Source organism: Tiliqua scincoides, chromosome 3 (genome assembly GCF_035046505.1).
Source record: "Tiliqua scincoides isolate rTilSci1 chromosome 3, rTilSci1.hap2, whole genome shotgun sequence".
Taxonomy (NCBI): domain Eukaryota; kingdom Metazoa; phylum Chordata; class Lepidosauria; order Squamata; family Scincidae; genus Tiliqua; species Tiliqua scincoides.
This window is the reverse complement of record NC_089823.1, coordinates 238,376,888-238,404,384: the sequence shown is the minus strand read 5'-3', so window position 1 is coordinate 238,404,384 and position 27,497 is coordinate 238,376,888. Positions and strand designations below refer to the sequence as shown.

The window sequence follows — 27,497 nt, the reverse complement described above, 5'->3', positions numbered from 1 at the left end:
TGAAATGGGCTCGCGACCCACAGTTTGAGAAACAGCGCCAGACACTATTTAGTCCCTGGTGTTCTCTCTACCCACTCCAGGTAGCTAGGAAGGCAGCAGCGGAGGACGCCGCCATACCTCCTCCGCGCCTGCAGGGGGCGCGCGAGAGCGACTGATAGAGCGCTGGGGAGGAAGGAAGAAGCGACGTTCAGGAAGGTGCGCGTGCGCAGAAGATGTCGGTGGCTCACTGAGGCGAGGCAGGCGCATGCGCAGTAGGAAGAGCGTTCTCCTGTGTCTGTGAGGGGAGGTGGCGGCGATAGCGAGCGAGCAGCGGCCATGAACGGCTTTGGTGCCGTCCTCAGGAGCGGCGGCGAGACGCTGGAGAAGATCGACATGTCGCTCGGTGAGGGACGGGCGGGGGGCGTGTGGGCCCGACCGGGGTTAGGCGACCGCGGGAGCGCGCGCGTTCATTCGTTCGTTGGAGTCCGCGAGGAGGGGGGAGGAGCCTCGGCCGGGAGGAGCGGTGGAGAATCCACTCTCAGGTGCAGTCTACCGCTCCAGGCTCCGCCTCTGAGGGTGGGCGAGGAGGGCTGCCGCCGTCCCCCCCCTCCCTTCCTGGGGGCGTTGGGCTGAGCGGACGCCTCAGTGGCAGGGGACTGTAGCAACCGAGTGGAGCCTCCAGGGTGAGGCACAGTCTATCTGCAAGCAGCAAAGATGGGGAAAAACATGGTCTGTGGCTGGTTTGTGACAGGGACGTGTGGCGGGTGGGGAGGCAGGTGAGGCAGAGCCTCCCCACTGGAGCCCTTTGAAAAGCGCTGCCACCGTGTCAGGTGCGTTGTGTTGTGCATGGGTTGAGCGTACTTGAGCACCTGACGCGGCGGCGGCAGGGCTTTTTGAAGGGCTCCAGTGGGAAGGCTCTGCCTCACCTGCTTCCCCACCCGCCGCACGTCCCTACCTCCTTCAGTCAGTTTATCTGCAGGCCGGGAGGCTGTGCCTCACCTGCTTCCCCACTCGCCACACATCGCTGCCTTCTTCAGTCAGTGTATCTACAGTCTGGGAGGCTGTGCCTCACCTGTCTCTCCACCCGCCACACATCCCTGGTTTGTCAATATCCTAGAAAGAGGATTGTTTCTCAGCCAGTGGTGCTTGTGGTGGTGTCTGTGTGACTTGCAGGACCCCTGGATGCCTGCCACCCGGCAGTGAGCGACTTGGCAAGACAGCGATTGGAGGCTCTTCCATCGAAGTGTGCTCTTCCATGCTCGAGGAAGCTGTCTCATCCATCCTGAGCCTCTTACTGATGTTGATTGTGTCGCATCTAGCCAAGGAACACAACAGTGGTCAGAGGCTCCAAAGCATGCTTTTCCACTCTCAAAAAAGCCCTCCTGCCCACCCTGAGCCTCTTGCTGGTGTTAATCACATTGGCCTGTAAATCAGGCCAACACAGAAGTAACTGGCGATGATGTCGTCACCAGTTATTTCCAGGTACAGAAATTATAGGAAGGGTCTCCAACAGTGAGGCTAGGAGAGGTTGTAAGAAGAAGAGTCCCACTGGATCAGACCAAGGGCCCATCTAATCTAGCTTCCTGTAGCTCACAGTGGCCCACCAAATGCCCTAGGGAACACACAAGACACAGACACAACCTGCATCCTGGTGTCCTCCCCTGCATCTGGCAGTCAGAGGCAGCTTGCCTCTAAATCCAAGAGCTTGCACATACCTACTATGACTTGTGACCTGTAATGAACTTTTCCTCCATAAATTTGTTCAATCTCCTCTTAAAGGCATCCAGACAAGCCTTTGACCCTTGAAAGCTGCTGTCAGTTAGAATGCACTGTTAAGAACATAAGAACATAAGAACAGCCCCACTGGATCAGGCCATAGGCCCATCTAGTCCAGCTTCCTGTATCTCACAGCGGCCCACCAAATGCCCCAGGGAGCACACCAGATAACAAGAGACCTCATCCTGGTGCTCTCCCCTACATCTGGCATTCTGACTTAACCCATTCCTAAAATCAGGAGGTTGCGCATACACATCATGGCTTGTACCCCATAATGGATTTTTCCTCCAGAAACTCGTCCAATCCCCTTTTAAAGGCGTCTAGGCTAGACGCCAGCACCACATCCTGTGGCAAGGAGTTCCACAGACCGACCACGCGCTGAGTAAAGAAATATTTTCTTTTGTCTGTCCTAACCCGCCCAACACTCAATTTTAGTGGATGTCCCCTGGTTCTGGTATTATGTGAGAGTGTAAAGAGCATCTCCCTATCCACTCTGTCCATCCCCTGCATAATTTTGTATGTCTCAATCATGTCCCCCCTCAAGCGTCTCTTCTCTAGGCTGAAGAGGCCCAAACGCCGTAGCCTTTCCTCATAAGGAAGGTGCCCCAGCCCCGTAATCATCTTAGTCGCTCTCTTTTGCACCTTTTCCATTTCCACTATGTCTTTTTTGAGATGCGGCGACCAGAACTGGACACAATACTCCAGGTGTGGCCTTACCATAGATTTGTACAACGGCATTATAATACTAACCGTTTTGTTCTCAATACCCTTCCTAATGATCCCAAGCATAGAATTGGCCTTCTTCACTGCCGCCGCACATTGGGTCGACACTTTCATCGACCTGTCCACCACCACCCCAAGATCTCTCTCCTGATCTGTCACAGACAGCTCAGAACCCATCAGCCTATATCTAAAGTTTTGATTTTTTGCCCCAATGTGCATGACTTTACACTTACTGACATTGAAGCGCATCTGCCATTTTGCTGCCCATTCTGCCAGTCTGGAGAGATCCTTCTGGAGCTGCTCACAATCACTTCTGGCCTTTACCACTCGGAAAAGTTTGGTGTCGTCTGCAAACTTAGCCACTTCACTGCTCAACCCTGTCTCCAGGTCATTTATGAAGAGGTTGAAAAGCACCGGTCCCAGGACAGATCCTTGGGGCACACCGCTTTTCACCTCTCTCCATTGTGAAAATTGCCCATTGACACCCACTCTCTGCTTCCTGGCCTCCAACCAGTTCTCAATCCACGAGAGGACCTGTCTTCTAATTCCCTGACTGTGGAGTTTTTTCAGTAGCCTTTGGTGAGGGACCGTGTTCTGGGCTAGATCAGGGGTGTCCAAACATTTTAACAAGAGGGCCACATCATCTCTCTGACACTGTGTCGGGACGAGGAAAAAAAAATTAATTCACATTTAAAATTTGAATAAATTTGCATAAATGAATTTATTAGAGATGCAACTTATATGAATGAATGAAGGTTTTGCAGTAGCTCAAGGCCTATAAATGCTTTGCACAAAGCAAGGCCAGCCTTTCCTTCACTGCTGTTGCTACACCAAGATGTGAAACACTAGGTAGTGGAGAGAGCCCTTGTCCCACAGCTCATGCAAGAGATCAAACAGTTGTCATCATGCTGAGAGCAGTTGCGTCGGGCCAGCACAAGCTCCACCAAGTCTCTGAAGGGCCAGAAGCTCATTGGAGACTGGGGGCTCCCCGAGGGCCAGATTGAGAGCCCCTGAGGGCCGCAAGTGGCCCCTGGGCCGGAGTTTGGACACCCCTAGGCTAGATGAACTAATGGTTTGACTCAATATAAGGTAACCTTATATGTTTAATTTACAGCTCTTTTTGCGTGAAATACATGTTTGTACTCGGGAACCTCATTCACTGTAAATTTCCATAAACGTGTAGTCCCAACATTGATCTTTCTTGACCTACTCTGTCCCCTGTATTGCAGTAGAGGAAAAGTAGCTCCAGAGACTGTAGAAGAGAGCAACCAAAATGATTAGTGGGCTAGGGCACCTCCTTTATAAAGAAAGGCTACAATGTTTGGGGGTTTTCAGGCTAGAAAGAAGGTGCCTGAGAGGGATCATGATTAAGGCATATAAAATTATGCAAGGGATGGATTTCACACAACACCAGAACCAGAGGACATTCACTAAATTTGACTGGTGGGAGAGTTAGAAAGGAGAAAAGGAAATGTTTCCTCACCCAGTGAGGTTAATATGTGGAACTCCTTGCTACATGATTTTGTGCTGGCACCTGGCCTAGATGCCTTTAAAAGGGAATTAGATAAATTTATGGAGTAAAGTCCATCATGGGTTACAAGCCACAAAAACTTTGTGTAGTCTCTTAGAAGTAGCCTGTCTCTGAATACCAGGTGCAAGGGAGTGGCAACAGGATGCAGGTATTTTGTTGTCTTACATGCTCCTTGAGGCATCTGGTGGGCCCTTGTGAAATGCCAGAAGCTGGACTAGATGGGCCTCAGCCTGTTCCAACCAGGCTCTTCTTATGTTTGGTCACTTCTGGCAGCATGCATTTCCAGCTGCCTTGCAGTGCTTTACTCCAGCCTATTCCCTGGCTCAGTAACCCAGAGACAAAGCAACACAAGGCATGAAGGACTGAACAGGTAGTGTAGCAGCCTATAGACTGGCACCTCCTTGTACTTTAGATTTGTAGCACGCTTGCCCAAAAAGCTGGTTAATAGGAATATGAGATTGTTGTACAAGTTCATGCAACAGTAAAAAGAAGGCTACACCTTTAGGAAGGTAGTCTACATTTGGCACATAGAATATCCTTGGTTCAATTTCTGACGACTTCGGTTGCAAGGACAGGAGAAGAATGTGGAGGCTTGACAGAAGGCTGCCCTGAACTAGATGAATGAGTTGTCTAGCTTGTTTTGAGACAGCAGCTCCTTGTAGCCCAAGGGGTAGCCCATAGGAGATGCTTGTTTCCTCTCTTAGGGAGTGGATTGGTTTGTGTGGGAGAGAAATGCATGACTTCTTCATGGTACAGATTTGCATGTTTTAAAGTCAAAGTGGGTCAGATTCCTTCAGTGTCAAATAAATCTTCATTTAGTTCAGTAGAACTGTGGATTGGCCAATCATTAACCTCATTGGGCTTTAGGCTGCAATCCTATATCCACTTTCCTGGGAGTAAACTCTACTGAACGCAGTGGGACTTCTGAGTATAACTTATATAGGATTGCCCTGGTTACAGCCATGTGAGTAACTTGTGTTAATGGAGTAACTAATCCTCGTTACATATACAGGATACATAGACATCATGCTAAACCACATAGCACTAAACCAAGGGTGGCAAAGTTTGCTTAATGCATGCACCAATTTAAATTCTTAAATATATTTAGTCACTGTGACTATTACGCTTTAACTAACTGGACTCTCAGTTTATACCTGGTAAATAATTATAAAGCTTGAATAATTTTTATTTGCTTTTTATATTAATAGTGATCCAAAAAGGAGTTCAGCCAACATGATTCTGCAAGCCGCACATTAGATGTCAAAGAGCTTCATGTGGCTCACGAACCATGGTTTGGCCACCTCTGTGCTAAAGTATCACAGTTTTCAGACTGTGCACTTCTCCCTTGTGTGCAAGTAGAGGAAATTTGCAGTTTTTTGTTCCTACTTTAAAGCAAACTGGGACTTCCACTAAAACTGAGTGTTGAGAGAGTTGGACAGATAAAAGAAAATACAGGTTGGGTCTCGTTATTTGTGAAGATTCTGTTCCCAGAACTTATGTGAATGGCAAAAATCTCATTAAAGCAAATCCATTTAAAAAGCAATGTTCCTTTGCTAGGCGATTTAAAAACAGCCTTGCTGACCTCTGTGATGTAAGATGGCGTCATTAAGCAGACAGTCCATCAATCAGCCTCTCTCCAGGTGCTTAGAAAGGCTTCACTCCACACCAGCGACCCCTCCCTTCACCCAGGGAGGGATCGCTTGCCTTGGAGTGAAGCTGTTTTAAGTGCCTGGAGAAAGAATGATTGATGGATTGTCAGCTGGCTGCCCTCTCTTGCATTAACAAGGCTATTGTTAAACAACTTTTTCCTTTAATTTAAAGGACCCTTCTCATTGTGTTGTGATAAAACTGCAGGTAAAAAATCCATGGATAATTAGGTTATACCTGTATTTCTTTACCCAGCGTGTGGCTAGTCTGTGGAACTCCTTGCCACAGGATGTGGTGATGGTATCTGGCCTTGATGCCTTTAAAAAGGAATTAGACAAATTTCTGTAGGAAAAGTCCATCACAGATTACAAGCTGTGATGGGTATGTGCAACCTCCTGATTTTAGAAGTAGACTAGCTCAGAATGCCAGATGCAGGGGAGGGCACAGGGTGCAGACCTCTTGTTTTCTTGTGTGTTCCCTGAGGCATCTGGTGGGCCACTGTGAGATACAGGAATCTGAACTAGATGGACCTATGGCCTGATCCCTCTTTTTCTTATGTTTTTATTACTTAATCCTGGTGTGATATCCAGATTTGTGATTAAAATAAACTGTGGCTGGAACAAAACAAGATTTACTGGATTTGGACACAGTGGCAAACTTCAGTTTGTTTAAAATCAGAAATAGAAACTTCCTCCCGCACACAGGAAGGGGAAATTGGCGTATGCAAATCCAAGGTTTGTGATAAGAATATTAAACCATGGTTTAGCGGGAGACCTGAAGCTGCCCATGGTATTGAGTGAATACCCAAATAGTGAAACCCAAATAGTCTTGTTGGGTGCTGATGGAAATTATGGATGCTGGGGTGGAGGGAGATATCTGTCAGTAGCTTCACCTGCTATTCCTTTCATGAGTCAGATAGCATGTAGAAGATTTGGAGTTGATCCTCTCTGGTAAGTGTGCGCGCTGACTACTTGTACTTAGAGGACTGATCAGGATAAAACAGTATTCTAGCCATTTGTGTCCCAGTGTTTGGACAGGAACAATTTCCCAACTATAAATCCACCGAGCAAAATTTCAATCCCATTGTTCAGCAGACCTTCCAAAATTGCAGAAGCCATATCTGGTCTCCATTCTTTGATTGTCTTTTCTTCTGCCCTGCCCAATGTTAGTTGTCTTGACGGGTGAATCCTGGCTGTCATACTTTTGTCAGGCCCACATTAGCTTGCCACAGTCATGCTTTAAGTAACCTTAAATGTGCAGTCTTCATGAGACCCAGCACGCAGTGTTGATATTATCTGATGTATATGCTGGATTATCTGATGTATATGCTTGAAATAAGAAGAGAGCACTGTAAGCTGTGGGGCAGATGGTGGCTTGTGGAAGGTCACCCACCAAGTTCTGCTGAACTAGCTCTACTGCTAGGATGTTTTCAGCTACCACTTTGACTCAGTCTTGGCTAAGTTCTTATTAATCATATTCTAATGTGGAATTACCAGTGGGATCACACAAAACTGTTTTGTGAGGGTTTTGTCAGACTTCCTTTGTTAAGGCGGTAGAGAAACTCTAGTTGAGGTATTATGTGATGTGAGCTAGGAGTTTGGCTCATTTGCAAGGTGTTTTCTGGAGTCATGATGCTGTGCTGTGCCCATGAGGAGTCCACAGGTCTGAATAGGGATAACTTTTCTTTTGTGCACTGAAATGTGTGCTAAACTTATTCAGTTTATGTTGGCTAGATTTCCAGCTTCCATGTTGTGTTGTGTCTTTCCAGGGTCCTTTCTTAGATCTGGTACCCAGTAGTGCTTTCCTGTTGGTTTTAATGTGGCTAATCAGCCATTTGTCGCTGAGAAACTTTGATCAGAAATTATTAGGGAAGTTGCATAAATGTAACATTTCTTTAAAATCTGGAATGATCATAAACGGTGGCCTATTGTCAAACAAATTGCAGGTTTGTAATACAGTCTGTAACAGCACAATTGCCTGTTCTATAAATAGTGGACTTTCTAGGTTAGAATAGGTTTTTTTCTCACTGAATAACATTCTGCCAGATTCAGGGCAGCAAGACATAAAGACCCCATAGCCTGGAATGGTGTCCTTTCTTGACTGCCAGGCATAAGCATGCATTATTTTGAACTTGCTTGTCAGTATGAATTTGACAACCAGTGGAAGATCTACAAAGCCTAATTTGGTTGTGAAAAATTTTCTTTTGTGTTCTAAAACTATTACTGTATGTTAAAAAAAATACTATACCATTTTTACCATGCCACAGGCTTATTTACAGATTTACAGATTGGTATGCCAGAGGCTTCCTGGAATATTTGGAGTGTTGAGAAGGCTGTTGAAATTACTGGTGCAATGACTCTTGCAGAATTTCTTCTGGCATTTGTGTCTGTGCTTGCAATAGAGCAGCCATTTTCAACCACTGTGCTGTGGCACACTGGTGTGCCGTGAATGGTCCCCAGGTGTGCCGTGGGAATTTGGTAGAGGGTCATTGATCAATAAGACCATTGGGGGATGTAAGCCCCCATTGACAGCACAGTGTGCTTTGTCGATTGTCAGAGAGCTGATGGTGTGCCTTGCCAGTGTGCCGTGAGATATAAAAGGTTGAAAATCACTGCAATAGAGAGAAGCATCAGTAAAAAAGATCTGCAGGAATGAAGTGATGGAACTGGATGAACCATAACAACTTCTATCAAATTGGGGTACTCTGAATTACTGACAGAGCTCAGGATCTTCATGGTTGTAGAAGCAATGCTGGCTTTCAGAAGACTAAGCAGAAGAAAGAAAAAATACAACAAAAACAGCCTCTGTTTAACCCTTTTCTGCCCAGCCCACAGTTGTACACATTTGATCCCTGTTGCGTATATGCAACGCTGGGCAGAAATGGCTTAAGAACATTTAACTTAAGCACTTTCAAGATACAAACATGCCTGGCCATATGTCCATAGATGGTGTTAGTGCACTATGTATGTCCTGGTTCTCTCCAAAGGTAGCTTACATAAATATTTAAAGAGATAACTATACAGAACATAATAATAAACATAAATATACATAATACAATATTATAGTACATTACTAAACATTGAATCTCTTAATCTGGCCAGCCCCAGCAAGCCCTGTCAGCCCAGTTTTCAGGGTAAGACCACACAATGTATGTGGGTGTACTGTAAATTTCATATTTCACAATGTGTTTGCAATCAGCTGTTATAGTGATGTTGTACTTAAGAATAAAACAACATACAGACAGATTGCAGGAGCCTAACCTTTCTTAAGTAGGACAGCTTCTGTTGCAAGTGTTCACAGGGACTTGCAAGCCTTTGCATGAACTGCACTTAGCCACCAATCTGAAATTGACTTTTAACAGCCCAATCCCACCCACTGCTGCCTCAGAGCATACAGCACCACCAAGAGAGCATGAGCTGTCCAGGACCACATAGCCCAAGAGAGGTAAGTATTTGCCCATAGGCTTCCTGGTCCCCACTGGGTCTCCTCAGATCTTCACAAGCTGGTGTTAAGTCTGAGGAGATTCCTGGGGGTAGGTCTGGGCCAGGAAAGGAGGTTAGGGTCTCAGTGTGCATGGCTGCCACTGACATCCTCCTACTCCCAGCTTGGTCCAATCTGCTCCCTGCTCCACCCTCACCACTGATATACCAATGATGGTGGGGGTACAGCTGGCCACTGTCACCCATGTGTGGACTCTTCATTTCTGCAGGCTGTGGCCGACCACATGGCACAGTGACTTTTGCAGTGTCAACCTGGGACTTGCGGTGGCACCGTAAGGGATTTACAGAGATCTGCCACTGGAAGGACTGGATGGGATTGGGCCATGAATACAGCTTGATTTTCCCTGCACAGTATTTGTCATTTGGGGAAATAGCTGTATGCCAGTGAGAACTTCTGGATCACTACCTGGTTGTGAACTCCTACATGATGCATAACCAGTGCTGGGGATCACCTAACTAGGATCAGAAAATGTATGAAACTGCCTTGAAGCAATGACTTGGGCAGAGTATCTTGCGTGTCTTGGAATTGTTTTAACTGGAGATGCCAAGAACTGAACCTGGGACTTCCTGTAGTGTGCCACTGAGTTATGATTCCTACTAAAGCAGCATATGCAACTTGTTCCACAGATGATATCATTAAACTGAATAAGAAAGAAGAGAGGAAGCAATATTCTCCCAGAATGAAGAAGGGCGTTCAACAGAATGGTGCGCGGCAGTTCAGAATGAGGAGAACCAAATGGGGACTCCAAGAGTACACAGGTAGGCTGGAAACATCCTCAGTGGGCCTCAGCAATGAGCAGGAAAGTTGTTCAAATCCTTTCTTTGCTAATAGTAAAAATGAGGGTTACTGAAGAGTCCTTAATTCCGGAGCTCTTTAAATAGTTATATTTACACAGGCAAATTGTCACAAAATTAGAACTCTTCCTTTCTTGCATATGACATTCCATGTGAAAGTAGATGTCACATATAGGAGTACAGTTTCAGAGAATATCTACTTTTATTGTTTAGAAAGCAAGTTGCTAAACCTCATTGTACAGGTGATAAATTACAATGCAGTCATTGTGCAGTTCTAAAGTGCTTACCAAGAAGGTGTGCTCCATCTAGAGCAGGGGTTCTTAACTTTTTTTACCTTTACAGACCACTCCAATGGATTGCCCAATATGTTCTCACACAACCCGTTTCCCAGATTGTTGAAATCAACATCACTAGTCCTATTAGGTATCAGTATGACTTCAAAAGTTGTCCGTAGCTTGGTTTTACTTTACATAAAGAAGGAACAGAATACCTCAATTCATACTGATAATGGTGATAGTTAATTTATCTAATCTAACAACCTTTTTTTTTTTAGTGCAGAGATCAAGTCCCGTATCCCATCATTTGGTTTCCATACCCCCAGGGAATATGAGTACCCTTGGTTAAGAATCCTTGTTCTAGAGAGGAAGCATATATAAAAATAGAACCTACCAGTCCTTCAAACAGATGCCTATTCACACACATCAATCTTACCTAGGTTATGTGTGGTAAAAGTCCACCAAATTCTAGAGAAGTAACTGTGAGTTAAGGCAGAGGAAGGAAAAAAGAAGCATTTTTGGGGGGGGGGGGAAGAACCCTTCCATTTGGGGGAATTCTTTTCCCATCTTTTCAATGAATTTGCTTCAGTAACACTTGGTATATGTGTAACTATTGCTTGAATAAATAGCTATTGCACTTATACCAAACCGTACAATTTTATGTGCTAAGTTATATATTATATCTTCTATGCTTTTAATGTAGTAAAATAGATTTAGATCTTATAAGAAAAGAAATATGTTCCAAGAATTGTGACGTTTTCAAAAACCAAAGCAAGAAATAAAATTCTGGCAATGTATTGTGGCTAGTTGAAGACTGAGTCTCTAATCGGGCACGTCCTCAGTGTCGTCAATTTCCATAGTGTTGCTTATTTCTCCTATTGCAGGTTTTGGTAAGAACCGGTTGGGACGCAGAAAGCGAGTGGCGGGAAAGAGGCGTCCCTACAGTGTTAAAACTGGATTGGCAGCAAGGAAAGCCTTCGGAGCTCACAAAGGCATCAGCCCTCTGAACAGACCACCTCTCAGTGAAAAGGTGTGTGTGGGATTTGTTGCATTTTATTAGTTTGGTTTTTCTCCACAGTTGTGGGCAAGGGAAGAGAATTGGCCCATCCTGTTTTGTGTTGCATTTTGACAATGTCCTTGCTTGCACCATGAGTTTCTTGGGTGGTATTACTACCTCTCAGAGGGCAAAGTACTTTCCGATCAATTGCATTCATCCCTTATAATTTTGAGGTTACTGCTTCTTGGAACTGCAGGACTGTTGTGTACGACTGAGCTAGAATTTACACCTATATTTCCACAGGCCAAGGCTAGTATTCTGTGACTTGTGTAGTGCAGTCCTATGTATATTTACTCAGAAATACATTTGGCTGTATTCAATGAGTCTAACTCCCTGGTAAGTGTTTATAGGATTGCGGCTTTAGTGTGCTGTGGATGCACACCTCACTTTGACTGGAAATTGGAGTAGCTCCTGGGTTTCCATAGTAAAAGTGTTGTGTATTTGAGACACGCTTTTCTGATTTCTAGTACAAGAAGATAGATGCAGACAAATCTTGTTTTGAACCAAAGATTATGCCATTGTGACTGATGCATGTGAACAGACCTTTCCTTGGCCCCTCCCTGCCCCAGTTGAACATAAGAACAGCCCCACTGGATCAGGCCATAGGCCCATCTAGTCCAGCTTCCTGTATCTCGCAGCGGCCCACCAAATGCCCCAGGGAGCACACCTGATAACAAGAGACCTCATCCTGGTGCCCTCCCTTGCATCTGGCCTTCTGACAGCCCATTTCTAAAATCAGGAGGTTGCACATACACATCATGGCTTGTAACCCGAAATGGATTTTTCCGCCAGAAACTTGTCCAATCCAATTTTAAAGGCATCCAGGCCAGATGCCGTCACCACATCCTGCGGCAAGGAGTTCCACAGAGCAACCACACGCTGAGTAAAGAAATATTTTCTTCTGTCTGTCCTAACTCTCCCAACACTCAATTTTAGTGGATGTCCTCTGGTTCTGGTGTTATGTGAGAGTGTAAAGAGCATCTCTCTATACACTCTGTCCATCCCCTGCATAATTTTGTATGTCTCAATCATGTCCCCCCTCAGGCGCCTCTTTTCTAGACTGAAGAGGCCCAAACGCCGTAGCCTTTCCTCATAAGGAAGGTGCCCCAGCCCCGTAATCATCTTAGTCGCTCTCTTCTGCACCTTTTCCATTTCCACTATGTCTTTTTTGAGATGTGGCGACCAAAACTGGACACAATACTCCAGGTGTAGCCTTACCATCGATTTGTACAACGGCATTATAATATTAGCTGTTTTGTTCTCAATACCTTTTCTAATGATCCCAAGCATAGAATTGGCCTTCTTTACTGCCGCCGCACATTGAGTCAACACTTTCATCGACCTGTCCACGACCACACTCTCTGCTGATCTGTCACAGACAGCTCAGAACCCATTAGCCTATATGTGAAGTTTTGATTTTTTGCCCCAATGTGCATGACTTTACACTTAGTTACTTTGAAACGCATCTGCCATTTTGCGGCCCTTTCTGCCAGTTTGGAGAGTTCCTTCTGGAGCTCCTCACAATCACTTCTGGTCTTCTCCACTTGGAAAAGTTTGGTGTCGTCTTTAATTTATCAATGAGGTCTGAAACATCTTCTCTTTTAACCTCTATCTGACTTAATTCCTCTGTCAGGAGGGGCTGTTTGGGCAGTGGTATCTGCCCGAGGTCTTCTGCCATAAAGACAGATGCAAAGAACTCATTTAATTTCTCTGCCATCTCCAAGTCTCCTTTTATCTCCCCTTTCCTTCCCTCAACATCCAGAGGGCCAACTGCTTCTCTAGCGGGTTTCCTGCTTCTAACATATTTGAAGAAGCTTTTATTATTCCCCTTAATGTTGCTGGCCATGTGTTCCTCATAGTCTCTCTTGGCCTCCCGTATCACCCTTTTACATTTCTTTTGCCACAATTTATGTTCCTTTTTATTTTCCTCCTTAGGGCAAGACTTCCATTTACGGAAGGAAGCTTCCTTGCCCTTTACGGCCTCTCTAATTTGGCTGGTTAGCCATGCGGGCGCCCTCAGGGACTTAGTCAAGCCCTTCTTTCTTTGCGGTATACACTTCCACTGGGCCTCTATTACTGTTGTTTTAAGCAACCTCCATGCACTCTGGAGAGATTGGACTCTTTTTACCTTCCCTTTCAACCTCCTTCTAACCAGCCTCATTTGAGGGAAGTCCGCCCGTCGGAAGTCAAGGGTTTTTGTGAGAGATTTGCCCAGTATTCTTTCCCCGACGTGCATGTCGAAACGGATCGCAGCATGATCACTTTTCCCCAATGGCTCAGTAACATTTACATCTCTAACCAGGTTCTGAGTATCGCACAATATTAAATCCAGAGTCACCTGTCCTCTGGTGGGTTCCATGACTAGCTGCTCTAAGGCGCAGTTATTTAACAAGAAATCCAGTCTCCTTTTTGTGACCAGAGCACAAATTGACCCAGTCAATATGAGGATAATTGAAGTCCCCCATGATTACAACCCTGTCCCTCCTTGTCAGCTCCCTGATCTGCTTCCTCATTTCAAGGTCCCCTTCCAGTTTCTGGTCTGGAGGATGATAGTACGGCCTCAGTATTACATCGCTCCTCAGGCCTGGTAATTTAACCCACAGAGATTCTGTGGTAGATTCTGACTGGCCTTCAATCTCTACATTGCTGGATTCTATCCCTTCCTTAACATAAACGGCCACCCTACCTCCAACACGCCCCTCCCTGTCCCTCCTGTAGAGTTTATAGCCCGGGATTGCAGTATCCCACTGATTTTCCACATTCCACCAGGTTTTCGTTATGCCCACTATGTCAATGTTTTCCCTTGTCACCAAACATTCCAGTTCTCCCATCTTTGCTCAGAGACTTCGGGCATTTGCATAGAAGCATTTGTACATGGAATGCTTATTTGCTCCTTTGTCCCTGCATCCTCTCATTGTGCCCAACCATCTATCACATCCCATCATGCTACCATTCCCAATTTCTTCTCCTACTCTGCTTTTACCTTGTTGTTACCTAACCTCCCCATCCTTGTCCCATAGGGATGAGGAGTCCCAAACCGGATGCCCCTCGGCTCCTGTTGGCTTTCCCCCAGGGATCAGTTTAAAAGCTGCTCTGCCACCTTTTTAATGTTATGCGCCAGCAGTCTGGTTCCATTCTGGTTCAAGTGAAGCCTGTCCCTCTTGTACAGGCCCCGATTGTCCCAAAACGTTCCCCAGTGCCTAACGAATCTAAACCTCTCCTCCCTACACCACCGTCTCATCCACGCATTGAGACCCTTGATCTCCGTCTGCCTAGCTGGTCCTGTGCGTGAAACAGGTAGCACTTCCGAGAACACTACTTTTGAGGTCCTGGCTTTCAACTTCCTACCTAATAGCCTAAATTTGGCCTCCAGGACCTCCTGGCTACACTTGCCCACGTCGTTGGTGCCGACGTGCACCACAACCTCTGTCTCCTCCCCAGCACTGTCTACCAGCCTGTCTAGACGAGAAGTGATGTCTGCAACCTTCGCACTAGGCAGGCACCATGCAGTCCTCACATCCGTCGCAAACCCCCCTCTCTATGTTTCTTATAATCGAATCCCCCACTACAAAAAGCCCCCGACCTGCCTCCCGCCGAGGAGTATCCTGAGTGCGTTTGGATTCGGGCCCGTCCCCTGGAGAAGGGGTCCCCCCTAGGGGATTGTTTCCCTCCTCTCCAGGATGATGTCCTTCAGCCCCGAGACTTCCCACCCCCACAGAACTGAACTCACACAGAGGCTAAACTCGCGGTGCCTTACCTGGCACTTTGTTCACAAGGCACTGGGTTTCCCAGAGGCCACGCGCGCTTCTGCCTGAGAGGTTCACGTGGCGCTAGCTTTATACCCCTAGCTAGCTCCTCCTCCCTCCCTCCTTGCTGATTGAAAGGGGCTGGTCTTCCCAGGTGAGATTACAAAAGATCAGGAAGACAAAAGGCTACCAATGGGCCTATTCTACTCTGCAGGCTGCTGAATAGGGTGCTTGGATTTGCCTAATGGGGCTCTTATCACCTCTTAAAGGACAAGGACTATACTAAATTGCCCTGGCTGGCTGGGAACAGGCCCTTCCTAGTTTCTTACCCTCCTACTTCAGCTCTTTTAGGCTGGACTGTTTTTTAACCTCAAGCTGCTTTTTATTTGAGTTTAAACTGCACTGGTTTAAGAGTTTTTTGGGCTTAGCAGAACGTACACACCAAGGTTTACATCCTGTTTTGCCCTGTTTATAAAATAGACACCAAGTGTGCTTCCCCTCCCCTTACCCTCTTCTTTGTTTAGTTTGAGCTCTAGCTCCCTATCTAAATTATACCTCCTGCTTTTATTATAAAGTGTGCACCTTTATTGATTGATTGATTGCTCTCACCTAGATCTTGTGTCCCAATTTACTGACCCTTTAGATTATGTTCTAATTTAGATTAAGTTTAACGGGTTAAGTATAGGGTTAATTTAAACAAGGTAGAAAACTTGCTTTCCACTTTTTCCTCCTATGTTTTATTTACTTTTCCAAGTGCCTGTACCTTGGGCCCTTACTCACAAGTAGGACTCTGCTCCTGCTCAGAGTACACACCTACTCTGTACACCTACAGAGTACACACCTACGTATTTATTTTTATTGCCCTCACCTAGCTCCTGTGCCCCAACTTGCTGGACCTTAGACTACCTCCCTCTGGTTAGATTAGGTGCTAACTTAGGGAAAGCTAAGCTAAAGGTAAAGCTAAATTTCAATATTGGTTTAAGGTTGATTTAAGGTTTGAAGACAAAGAGTTAGAAAGACAAAGAGTTAGGAAGAGTACACTTACCTTCTCATCGTCTTCCTCTCCTCTTCCCAACTCAGAGTCCTCCCCCTTCTTCTTTAAAACTCAGAGGTCCACTTGCCTTCTCCTCGCACAGAGGCTAAACTTGCAGTGCCTTACCTGGCACTTCGTTTCCAAGGCACTTGGTTTTCCAGAGGCCACACAGCTGAGTGAGTGTATAGTGTGGTGCTTTGTTTTTGGCCTCATTCTTAGCTTTGCAGTCTATTCCTACATGACCATATATTGCTGAGGACCAGATTGGAAGCAGGAATACTCCTGCTTCATCATGTTTCTGGGATGCAGGGATAGAGTCCAGAATGGCAGGGGGAGAGTTAGGGTGAGACGTGGGGTGGGAGCAGTGAGGCGAAGGGTTAACCTCAGAAAGAATAGCAACCTGGTTTTGTTTCCCCATTCAGCATACATAAATCTGATGCTACTGGCATTGCAGGTGCGAAGCATCCTCCAACTTGCCTAGGTACAAAGCCCTGCTTGTGACTATGAGGAATGAGTGGGGGTGGGGGAGGAATCTGAGTCACAGGCAAAAAACAAGTATCCCAGAGTTGAGTGAGGAGGCCTAGGGCAACTGGTTGGAGTGTTGAAGAACTTCAGGGGCTCACTGATTTCAGTAGGGTTTACTTCCAAGTAAAAATGTATAAATTGATTCTTTTTTTTATTTGCTGCTTTGTGCATTCGTATAGCCATACACATTTGCAATATCCTTGCATGGGCATTTGTATATTGCCAAGACTGTTGTGTTGTTCCTGAGCAGCTGCCTAAAAGGGGGGCAGTATAAGGCAGCAAGAGGTTCAGGCTCCCAAAAGGAACCCCATTATTCTGGCAGAACTTGATGTGCTCCAGCACAGGAAATTAGAAAACAAGCCTTATGGGAAGGAACAGTAAGGAAAACCATGTTCCCTGCAATGAGCAAAGTAGAACTGAGAAATACCCGTAAATATCAGTAAAACCGTGAAGTTTGTAATCTCCAACACAATACAAGTGTATCTTACCAAAGACACTCTCGTAACACCTGTGCATGGAAGTGTCTCCAGCTGCTAGAAACACATCTATGTACTGGTGTTACATGAGTGTCTTTGGTAAGATACACTTGTATTGTATCAGACGTTACAAACTTCTCAGTTTTACTGGTCCAGCTTAGCAGAAAATGTCTTCTAGCCTGTTAGAAATCCAGTAACCCAGACTTGCCACTGGTCTCTAGTCCACAAAAGCAGATGCCACCATAAGTGTGTTTGCCACAATACTCTTGCTTTTATTTACTTTGTAAGACTAACACCAGGCTATCTCTGAAAATAAGAAAATGTATTGGCTTAATATTGGTTTCTGTCTTTCTCAAGAACATACAGCGGGACTACTCAGTTTTGAAAAGGAAAATGGCCATCCATAGGCAGGCCGAATTGCAGAGGAAGCCAGGAGCTTTTCTCAGGAGTCCATCCTTGATAAACAGAAGGTGAGATGCCAGGATCTCTTGAAATATCCCCCCTCCAAATGATTTTGAATTTTTGAATTCAAAATCAGATTTTGAATTTAGCCGCCCTGGGTCCCTTTTAGGGAGAAGGGCGGGATATAAATAAAGTTGTTTATTATTATTATTCTGACACTGCTGTCTTAACGAGATACGCTTTAGGAGGAGCAAATGTGCAGTTTTCAGTCAAATGAAAAAGAAATATTTGGTGCAAAACAAAAATCTAACAACTAGAACATGCGCAGATCTGTTATCCAGTGTTTTAATGGAGTAAATTTAATGGAGTAAAGGTTCTGAAAGACAGAACCTTCTTCAATTGTAAAAATCCCTATAGGGATTTAGTATAGTCTGCCTGTGTAAACTGCCTTGAAATCAAGTCTGAGGAGAAATCTGACGACCATGAAAGGCGGTATATAAATACCTGTATTATTATTATTATTATTAAATTTGCTCGTCTATGTTGTTGGATAAGTTTGCTTATCAAATACTGCAGCCTAAGGCTATAGTCCTATACCTTCAGGGATTGGTGGGAGTATTCAGCATGAAACAGCCAGCCTTACTATTTTCTCTCTGTTTCTAATCTTCCCAGAACTACTGTTTTTTGTGAATCTTAAACCTGTATTCCCTTTCACACAGTTTTTTACTTCATTTTAAATGAGTCTATGTGTTTAAAATGTCTTTCTTCCACACTATCCCCATTCTAGGGCAGGAAGAGCCTGTTCCAGTAGACAGTGATGCCTTTCAAGGAATCTAGACTCTATGCCTCTAACCTTTGGTCTTCCAAAGCGACAAATGTTTTGGAACTTGTAATGTTTTATTTTTAAAGTTTCAAACCTCTAGACGTAGAGTACAAAAACCCCTTCCATCATTTTCGTGGGTGTTCCCATTTTGGCTTCGGTCCTATCCACCCAGGCCTGGGGACTTCAGAAATAGAGGAAATGATGTAATTGTCCATTACATGGAGACAATGAATGTCAAGCTACTTGTGGTTGAACTCGGTTAATTTTGCTGCTCATTGGTGTTGATATGATATGGGCTGTTAGAAACAAGAAGTGGGACGAGGAGTGGGGAAGTAGGTATTAACCTTGCAAAAGCTATAGTTTTGTGCAGGCCCTAGTCAGAGTGCCACTGGTGCAGCTTTTTACCACAGGTGATTGCCTGTATTCAGCGGGAATTCATTTTGCATTGCTTCATGCAGCAGAGAGGTGGAGTTGGGACCACTGTGTGGTGTGAGTGAGCAAGCATCCTGCCTATCAACCCTGACTTATTCTCCTCATGCTTGCACCAACCAACCTGCATCCTGCCTTCTTAGCTATGTCATTGGCTTGTCCTTTCACTGGACTGCCTGAGTTGAGGTATTTGCCCAGGTTCCCTGGTATTCTGCATACTGCACTGGCGCTGTTGGAACTCAGTCCAACTCCAAGTGTGTCCAGATGAACTGGCTCATGTTTGTTTTCTTTCCCCATCTTTCCTTTGACCTCCCCTCTGTGTCATAACTTTATATTGTAATTCTCTCATGGCAAGGAACGTCTCTCTTTTGTTGCATCACTCCTTAAAAGTACCGTGTACCTCAACATATAACAAATAATCATTTGGCTGTATAATTTTTTTACAGAACTAATATACAGTCATCGTCTGCCAGAATTGGAAATAAATTATATCAGCAGAAAGACATGCGCCAAGCAACATTCCTTTTCAGGAGGGGCCTGAAGGTACTGTGAGATGCTGAACAATTGTGCTAGGCGACTCCTGCAATTCTGTGATTAAATTATCTGATATCCTAGAAGAAGCTTGAAGAAAACTCTGCAAAAGTGGTTTGATTTTTTTTAAAAATTTCACAGCTGAATCGTGGTTTAGGTAACACTTTACCAAAGGTATTAAGAATCCTGGTCAGTATCACTAGAGCAGTTTGGTACATATCAGTGGTTTATTTTAAATGAGTCTTTAGAATGTATTTTTGGGTCTGTGCTGTGTGTTTAAATCTACAGATGCCGCTCAAGAACGTGGGCGAGATCAATATAATGGTCAGATTCACTGTGGATGACATAGTTGATAACACAAGATTCACAAGGGCTTATTTCTTCATGGTTTAATAAAACTCACACACTGAGCCAGAAAACCAAGAGTTTTCACTGGCTAGAATAGAACAGAAGTTCTTGGCAGTGACAGATAACTTGACACAGCTCTGGCTTTGCTCAGAAAAATGAATATATGCATGTTCAAAGCATGCTTACTCTCAAGAAAAGTAGAGTTGTGAAGGGAGATGAGTGCTGTTAATTCTTGGACTGAAAACAAAGGAGTTTGAATCCAACTCTGGGGCTGAGAGACTCAAAGGAACTCTCACAAGAAAATGTATTCCATGCAGTTTATCGCCAGACATCCAGTCTTGCAGCACAGGGGATTGGAAAAAGCAAGGGGCAGGATAAAAGTCCTGTAGGTAGCAGAAGCCATGGACAGTGGTCACTGATACTGGCTCAGAGTGTTGGGTGTAGAACCTAGTGGGTACTTGAAAGGATAGGACTGTAAAATGGGAAGAAAACTTCCCCTGCTCAGTTGATCTTTCGGATCCACTCATTTTTCAACAGATCCTCCCCAAGGAGAGATGCTTCCTTTTTTTTCTTTTTTAAATAAAAAAGCATTAGAGTTTTAATCCTTATTCTACTGCTCAGCAAGAAAAATAAAGAAAACGTAAATACTATACAAGGGGGGCCCTCATATCCGCAGATCCCATTTCTGCGGATTCACTTACTGCATAGGTGAGGGGAGTGCGGAGGGTCCTCTGAGTCCAGCAGAGGCTGTGCACATCTGTCTGTGGCCTCTGTCGGGCTCAGACTGAGCTTTAAAGTTAAAAATAGTGGCTTCTAATTTCTCTGTGAAACTGGAAGTGACATTTTTAATGCCTTATAAGGCATTTGGGGGCCCCAAGGGAAGCCCCAGAAGGCTTATATGGCTCAGAGTACCCTCTGGAAGTGAAGGGGACTGTTCCCCTCATCTCTGGAGGGTGGGGGGAGCACTGTTCCCTGGTATCCATGATTTCAGAATTCTCCTGGATACTGGGACATGCCTGTATGTAAAACTAACCGAAGGAGACATGCTTTGTGTTGGTGGTTTAGTGATTTTTCAATCCACCTTTTGGTCTAAATCACCTATTCAAAGTACCACAGGAAGTAACTGGTGATGACATCATTGCCAGTTTCTTCTGGATTGGGATGCCAGATGTGATACAACAAACACCAATAATAAACTCAGGGTGGACAGGAGAGCTTTTTCAAGCATGGAAAAACATGCTTTGCAGCCTCCTACCACTGTTTGTTGTGTTGTGTTCCTGGTGTCGCCGCCAGGCAGCAGGTGTCCGGTTCCTATAAGTACCAAACAGATACAGCCCAAGTACCACTGGTGGTATCCGTGCCACTAGTGAGAAACAATGATGATCCCTAAGACAGCTTACAACAGATCATACAATTCAGTACAGAGCTACTAACTTAGTAAGTTTGTAAAAATGTGGCTTCTGGAGGGTCTCTTGGTGCTGGGGAAGTCAACAGGAAGTCTGGGGGAACACGATATTAATGCCTCTTCCGTGGTCTCTGATGTTTCTGTCCTTGGAGACCTGTAGCAGGCCCAGCAGAAATGACCCTCCTTTCAGTAAAGTGCTGCCGGTCAGCACATGAGGGACACCTGCTGATCAGATGGAATCCAGCTCCTGGCTCATCCTTCCAGGTTGGGGCAGTTCAGATGCAAGAGGTTCCATGACGGTTGGATATTTATATCCTCTTTTTCTATCTATTTTCAAAGTGGTTAACAATCATGTCATAAAATGTTTCCACTCACCCCACTATGTTACTGTACCAGTCACCTGTGTTTGCTAAGTAGGCAGTTTTATGGACTCCTGTGAGAACCTCTGCCCTTACAGCTATTGAAAAAGTTGGTTAAAAGCTCTAGTAACTTTGGCAGAGCTCACAGTAGCCTACTGAAATAGATGTCATTCTTTCCTTCAACACTCCCCCCTTTCCAGTGGTCTCTAACTGTAACCTTAGACACACTTACTTACTGGAGAGCAAGTCTCATTGAACTTGGAGGACCTCATTTCTGAATCAAGGTGCTTAGGTCAGTAATGGGGCTTCTCTCACCCAACAAACAATCTTTGGCTTTCTTTCTTTCTTTCTTTCTTAGCTTGTATAACTGGATTCCTTTCCTCCCTGCCCCCATAGGTGCAGGCGCAAGTACATCCAGAGGAAGACCTAAATGGCCAAAGCACGACAAGAACTCCTCCGTAGGTATCCTCATTTAATTAACACAGCAGTCATTAATTCTTTTTTGCATACGTTTAAAACAGCTGCGTAAGTTTGCCATTATCCGTCACAATCAGATCTTAAGGTAGTTATATCCTGAATGTCTAAAGGTGGCTGATTCTGGCAACTGAAAGTTTCTGTCCTGGTGGTTACAATGATGTGCTGGAAGCAGGCGACAGTGTCACTGAGGGTTTTTTGGTCTTGCATTCCTAACATGTGTTTGTAGTATGGTACCAGCATGTCTAGGGTGACAGAAGGCTAGCATGCACATTGCATTAAATGTGCAGTTTGGACCTGCTTTTCTGAAGTTACTCTTTAAAAAAAAAAAAAAATGGGGGCAGAGAATCGGGACCATATGAAGGAGATATTTATTTAACCCTTTCCCTTCATGCTTATCATGGTCCTGAAAACATCATGCCCTCTCCCCAGCTTCCTTATTGAGGCAGATAGCAGTGGGAGAAGGATTTGGGGGGAGAGGAACTGCAGCATGAGAGAAACTGTTGACCTGGTAAAAGACTGAGGAACAGATTGATCGTCTCCATCCATGGAAAGCAGGCAGCCCAGAAAAAAGTGTTTTGGCATTCTAATTCTCTATTCTGTCAATTAACATAAGGTGGGAGCCTGACGCAAAGCTTCTGTACAACTGTATGCCCTCTGGCTTTGCTGGGGCACCTTTCACCCTCAGTCCTGCAGTTCCTTCATACAGCAGCTAGTGAGAACTTTGTGCTGTAGAACACCAGCAAGTTTGTTCTGCATTTTGTGCTTTCCAACCAGATGGCGAACATCCACCACGAAGGGAGGAATTTTGACTGTCTCTATTGACAATCCTGGTGCAGTCCCATCCCCAATGTGAGTAAAACAGCCTCATCTTGCATTAGAACCTACTTAAAAGCCCTGCTGCTGAGAGATTAAGTAGTTGGGAGAAGGAAAATTATGCTCTGGTGGAAGATTTTACTTTCATCACTCAGATCCAGCAGAGGCACTACAACTCTGGCCTGAGTGCTTTTAAGTTTTCCTCCTTTCCCCTTATTAGGGGAAAATTTAGAGTAGATTTCTCTGCTTTAACTTTTGTGGAATGAACACTTTTGTGGATCCTTTCCAATGTACTATTGTAATATATATTTTCTGCAGTTTGAAGCCAAAGCTAACAAGTACTCCTGTGCCTCCCTTTCTCATGAAGAGAGACCAGTCAGAGGAGAAGAAGATTCCTAAAGGTGTTCCACTGCAGTTTGACATTAACAGTGTTGGAAAGCAGGTTGGTTATTCTGAGCAATTCTGTGTCCAAATAAAATGCGTGTGCTCAGTTAACAGTGAAAAGTGCTGTAGTTCCCTGGGGCAGATTAGTTGGACTTGATATTTTGCTAAAGAAAGTATGATTTTCAGCTACTCACAGATTTTGGATGGAAGCTGAGAACAGAAGAAAAGCCCTGCTGGGCCAGGCTAATGCTTGTCTGGTTCAGCATCCTGTTTGTCACAGAGGCCCACCAAATGCCTTTAGGAAGTCCCAGAAGCAGGAGAGAAGGCAGACTTCTGCATTCTGGAATAACTGGAATATCAGTTGTGGGAAAGCAACGGCAGGAGAGAAGGCAGGCCTCTCTCCTGCCATTGCTTTCCCACAACTGATATTTCAAGGCATACAGTTGCTGAACCAGAGGTAGCACATTGTCATCGTGACTGCTAGCCATTGATATACCTGTCCTCCGTGGATAATCTTCTTTCAGAGCCATCCAAACTAGTGAACTAGTGACCCCCTGCACATCTTGTGGCAGTGAAATCGGGTTAGACAAATTAGGGTTCTGAGGCCTCATTTTACAAACCTTTTTGATCCTTGTTCCTGCTTTCAGTGTCCTCCAATTTCCCCCTTTACTCGGCTCAGACACATTCAAATATCTTCATTCTGGAAGAAAGCCACCTCTTTGTCACTCTTTCTTCATCCCACCTCCTTCTCAGTCCCTTGTGAACGTCTTATAAAGTCTGGGTCTTAGTCTTCCGACTTGATGTGACCTCCAGTGTGTGTGTGTTGTGCTGAAGTGAAACTATGGCTAATGGCCCAATCCAATAGAGGGCTTATGGCAGTGGATCCAACATTTCACCATCTTAAGTCCTCTTACAGTGTCATAAAAGCCACTGCACCATTGTGCACCATGAAGCCACTGGCACAAATGACTGTAAGCTCCATGCACATGTTAGCTCCTGGACACCCTGCCAGAGCAAGTAAGGTGGTTTGGGGTGTGGCAAGTAAGTGGGGGGTTTGGGGTGCGGACCATGCTAAACTGAGGGTAGGTTGGGGAGTGGATCATGGCAGCAGCATTGCGTGCCGGGATCCTATCCCCCTTTTTCAACCAGGACCCTGTTCCTTGAGGCTCCTCAGACTTGTGCCAGCTAAATAGTTGGCATAGGTCTGAGGAGGCCCATTTGCAATCAGGCAGCTTCCTGGGGGTAAGCAAAAAATATTGTTATGTAAAATATTTTTATTTCCTCTCCTGGGAAACCTGGTTGTCCCCCATATGTTGCAGCATGGCTGTATCCTGTAGGATGGTGGGGATAGGATTGCGGCACAGGACTTATAATTACTTCTCCCTTTTTCTCCAGTCCAGTCTGGAGCTCCTCACAATCACTTCTGGTCTTCACCACTCAGAAAACTTTGGTGTCGTCTGCAAACTTTGCCACCTCACTGCTCAACCCTGCTTCCAGTTCATTTATGAAGAGGTTGAAGAGCACCGGTCCCAGGACAGATCCTTGGGGCACATCGCTTTTCACCTCTCTGTATTGTGAAAATTGCCCATTGACACCCACTCTCTGTTTCCTGGTCTTCAACCAGGTCAATCCAGGAGAGAACCTGCCCTCTAATTCCCTGACTGTGGAGTTTTCTCACATAGCCTTTGGTGAGGGACCGTGTCGAACGCCTTCTGAAAGTCCAGATATATAATGTCCATGGGTTCTCCCACATCTACTTGCCTTTTGACCTTTTCAAAGAATTCTAAAAAGTTCGTGAGGCAAGACTTACCCTTACAGAAGCCATTGCTGATTCTCCCTCAGCAAGGCTTGTTTGTCTGTGTTTTGAGATTCTATCTTTGGTGAGGCATTCCACCATCTTACCCAGTATAGATGTTAGGCTGACTGGCCTATAGTTTCCTGGGTCCCCCCTCTTTCCCTTTTTAAAGATCGGTGTGACATTTACTATCCTCCAATCCTCTGGCACCGTGGCCATTTTGAGGGACAAGTTGCATATTTTAGTCAAGAGATCAGCAACTTCATTCTTCAATTCCTTAATAATTCTAGGGTGGATGCCATCAGGGCCCGGTGACTTATTGATCTTTATCTTGCTCCCTCTCCTGCAAAGATTTCAGGGCAATGTATGTTATGTGTATCCTTTACCCTCACAACAATCCTATGAAGTTGAGAGATGATGTTTGGATCGGAGGTACTCAGTGGCTTTATAGCTAAATGAGATTTTGAACCTGGGCCTGCCTGATCCAAGCCCAGCACTCTTAATACAGGCTCAAGTCCAGCTTGGGTGAATGAGGTGGGTTCAGGCTATTCTAAGTGTTGATGCTGCCTTCTCATCTGGAGGGCCTGGGCAGTGGGAAGGTGAATGAGCCACCCCATCCAAGCCATCGTGTTCCACAAGAGTTGAAAGGAGGGAGTAGGACTCCACAAGCCCATACAAATGGTTTGCTGCAGACTGTGGCTGAAAGTATGTGAACTTAGTGGCTCCTTCCTGCTTGTGGAGTTCCTCCTAACAGTATTGTGTGAGTGCTAAGACACCTTAGGCTGTCTGTATGTGTAAAATGTGAGGAGAAAAAAATAAGCAAACGTATTGATGTAGCAGATTAGTGCTGCTGAAATATTAAGCAGATTTTTTTTCTTGCCCCTCTTCTGCCTTGATTAATACCGTGACTGTTGTAATAATTCATATCCTCCTCTTGTTTTTCAGACAAACATGACTCTCAATGAGCGCTTTGGGATCCTGAAGGAACAGAGAACAGCGCTGTCTCAGAACAAAGGGAGCCGCTTTGTAACTGTGGGCTAGGGGCTATTCAAGAGGGTCCTATTTCTCTAAGAAACTGAACTAGCAGTGGGCAGAAAAGTATCGGATATGTTGGACTTTGTGTCCAGATGCTGATGAAGCTGAATATTGTTTTTGTTTGTTTTACTGTTTTCACTTTTAAATAGTTAAAAGAAACAAAAGTCTGGCATGATACTGGACCCTAAGAAAAGAGAACATTCAGTGTGGTTGGTTTAGACAGCATCATGTTACTCCAGTAGGAAGAGTTCATATAGCCCAACAAGGAGACACAAGACAAATGTACTAATTTTGGTTCCTTATGCAGCCAGTGGATGTTGGCTATTTAAACTAGTGGTCAGTTTTTGCTCCACACACCACTGCAGAAGAGAATGTAGTACCTTTTCATTTCTGTCAAACTTTGTTCCATCATTTGGCATAAAGCCTGAGATGAAGGGCACCTCCCTGCTCCTGGCCACGTCTCTGCTGCGTCAGGTCTATGATCCACCGAACCACTGCACTTCAACTGAGGCTGGAAGTTAGCAGTTGTTTGGAAATTGAGAAGGCGAAATAGAGTTCAAGATTTCGTGGAGAGGTTTGGCTTGGCAACTAGACCATTGTCACTCTTGCAAGTGACAATCAAGAATGAGGCCTCCAGGAGTGGTCAGTCTCTGTGTCAGTCTCTGTCGGGTAATAAAAAATTAAATCAACCCAAGTAAAAAAAAAAATTTTTTTAAGCTGCCTGTTTGCTTAAAATCTTCATTAGCTGAAACTACGGTTTGGTTACCATTTAATGTTACCAGATAAACTTATTTTTGTGGTTGTTGTGTTGTAGAAATTTGCACTCTGTGGCTGCTATACTTAATGTTAGTTTCAACAGGTGAGCATCATGCTTATTAAAGGACCTTCCTGTTGTATCAAGGGATCAGAAGCAGTGGAGTCGACATATCAACACACAAACTTTGTGTGCATACAGATTCTTGAGTTAGAACATGCATAATTTTCAGAATGGGGACAATCTTTGGTCTTGACCCAGAACTCAAGTTAGTTCAACCATGTTCAGAACTAGAGCATGAGTAAGCAATACCATTGCCTGTGAGGATATCATTTGCTTCCTGAACTGAAAATATCCATAGTGGTGTATTTAGATCTACCTAGAAAAAGGACACTACCTGGTTTTCTCATTCTTTAGAAACCTGATATGTTTTGTTTTACCTTGAAATCTCCAGATAAGGTGTTTATCCTGGGATTTCAAAACAAATCTATTTGGCGGCAGCAGGGCTTCCTGAGAGCCATTTTAAAATAGTCATGACCCATGACAATGTTCAACTTCTTCTGTTTTTAATTCTTTGAAATACCTTCTACACCTTTTGCAATGGAAAAAGTTTCCAATATGAATTTTTTTATTTGTTTGTAGGAATTCTGTTGAAGAAGTCTCTGTTAGAGTTGAAGTAGACTGTGTAAGGGATTATCATCCTGTGTTTGGTTTCTACCAGGATGCAGTATAAAAAATCATTTTGCATCAACATGGATGCAAAACATTGATGCAATGCATCTCAAGAGAGCTAGTTTGTATTTAAGGAGAATATGCTTTAAACTGTACCTTTTGGTATTTTTTTTGGAAAAGTTAATACATTTGGATCTATTCTAAAGC

At 44.7% G+C, this 27,497-nt stretch overlaps 1 protein-coding gene across 1 annotated transcript; it reads left to right on the top strand.

Annotated features, from left to right (window-relative positions):
• The first annotated feature begins 262 nt into the window (after positions 1-262).
• On the top strand, positions 263-27,497 carry FYTTD1 (forty-two-three domain containing 1). The gene is made up of 9 exons (XM_066620865.1): positions 263-382; positions 9,784-9,915; positions 11,111-11,256; positions 17,421-17,533; positions 19,164-19,260; positions 21,757-21,818; positions 22,612-22,686; positions 22,969-23,092; positions 25,775-27,497. The coding sequence occupies exons 1-9, from the start codon at positions 316-318 to the stop codon at positions 25,868-25,870; spliced, it is 912 nt and encodes a 303-aa protein (XP_066476962.1). The 5' UTR covers positions 263-315; the 3' UTR covers positions 25,871-27,497.

Excerpts from the sequence above, each read along its gene's own strand:
- FYTTD1 (XM_066620865.1), top strand. The coding sequence starts at position 316 with ATGAACGGCTTTGGTGCCGTCCTCAGGAGCGGCGGCGAGACGCTGGAG. Across the intron at positions 17,534-19,163 it reads CCATCCTTGATAAACAGAAG|AACTAATATACAGTCATCGT; the intron begins GTGAGATGCCAG and ends ATTTTTTTACAG. Across the intron at positions 23,093-25,774 it reads TTAACAGTGTTGGAAAGCAG|ACAAACATGACTCTCAATGA; the intron begins GTTGGTTATTCT and ends CTTGTTTTTCAG.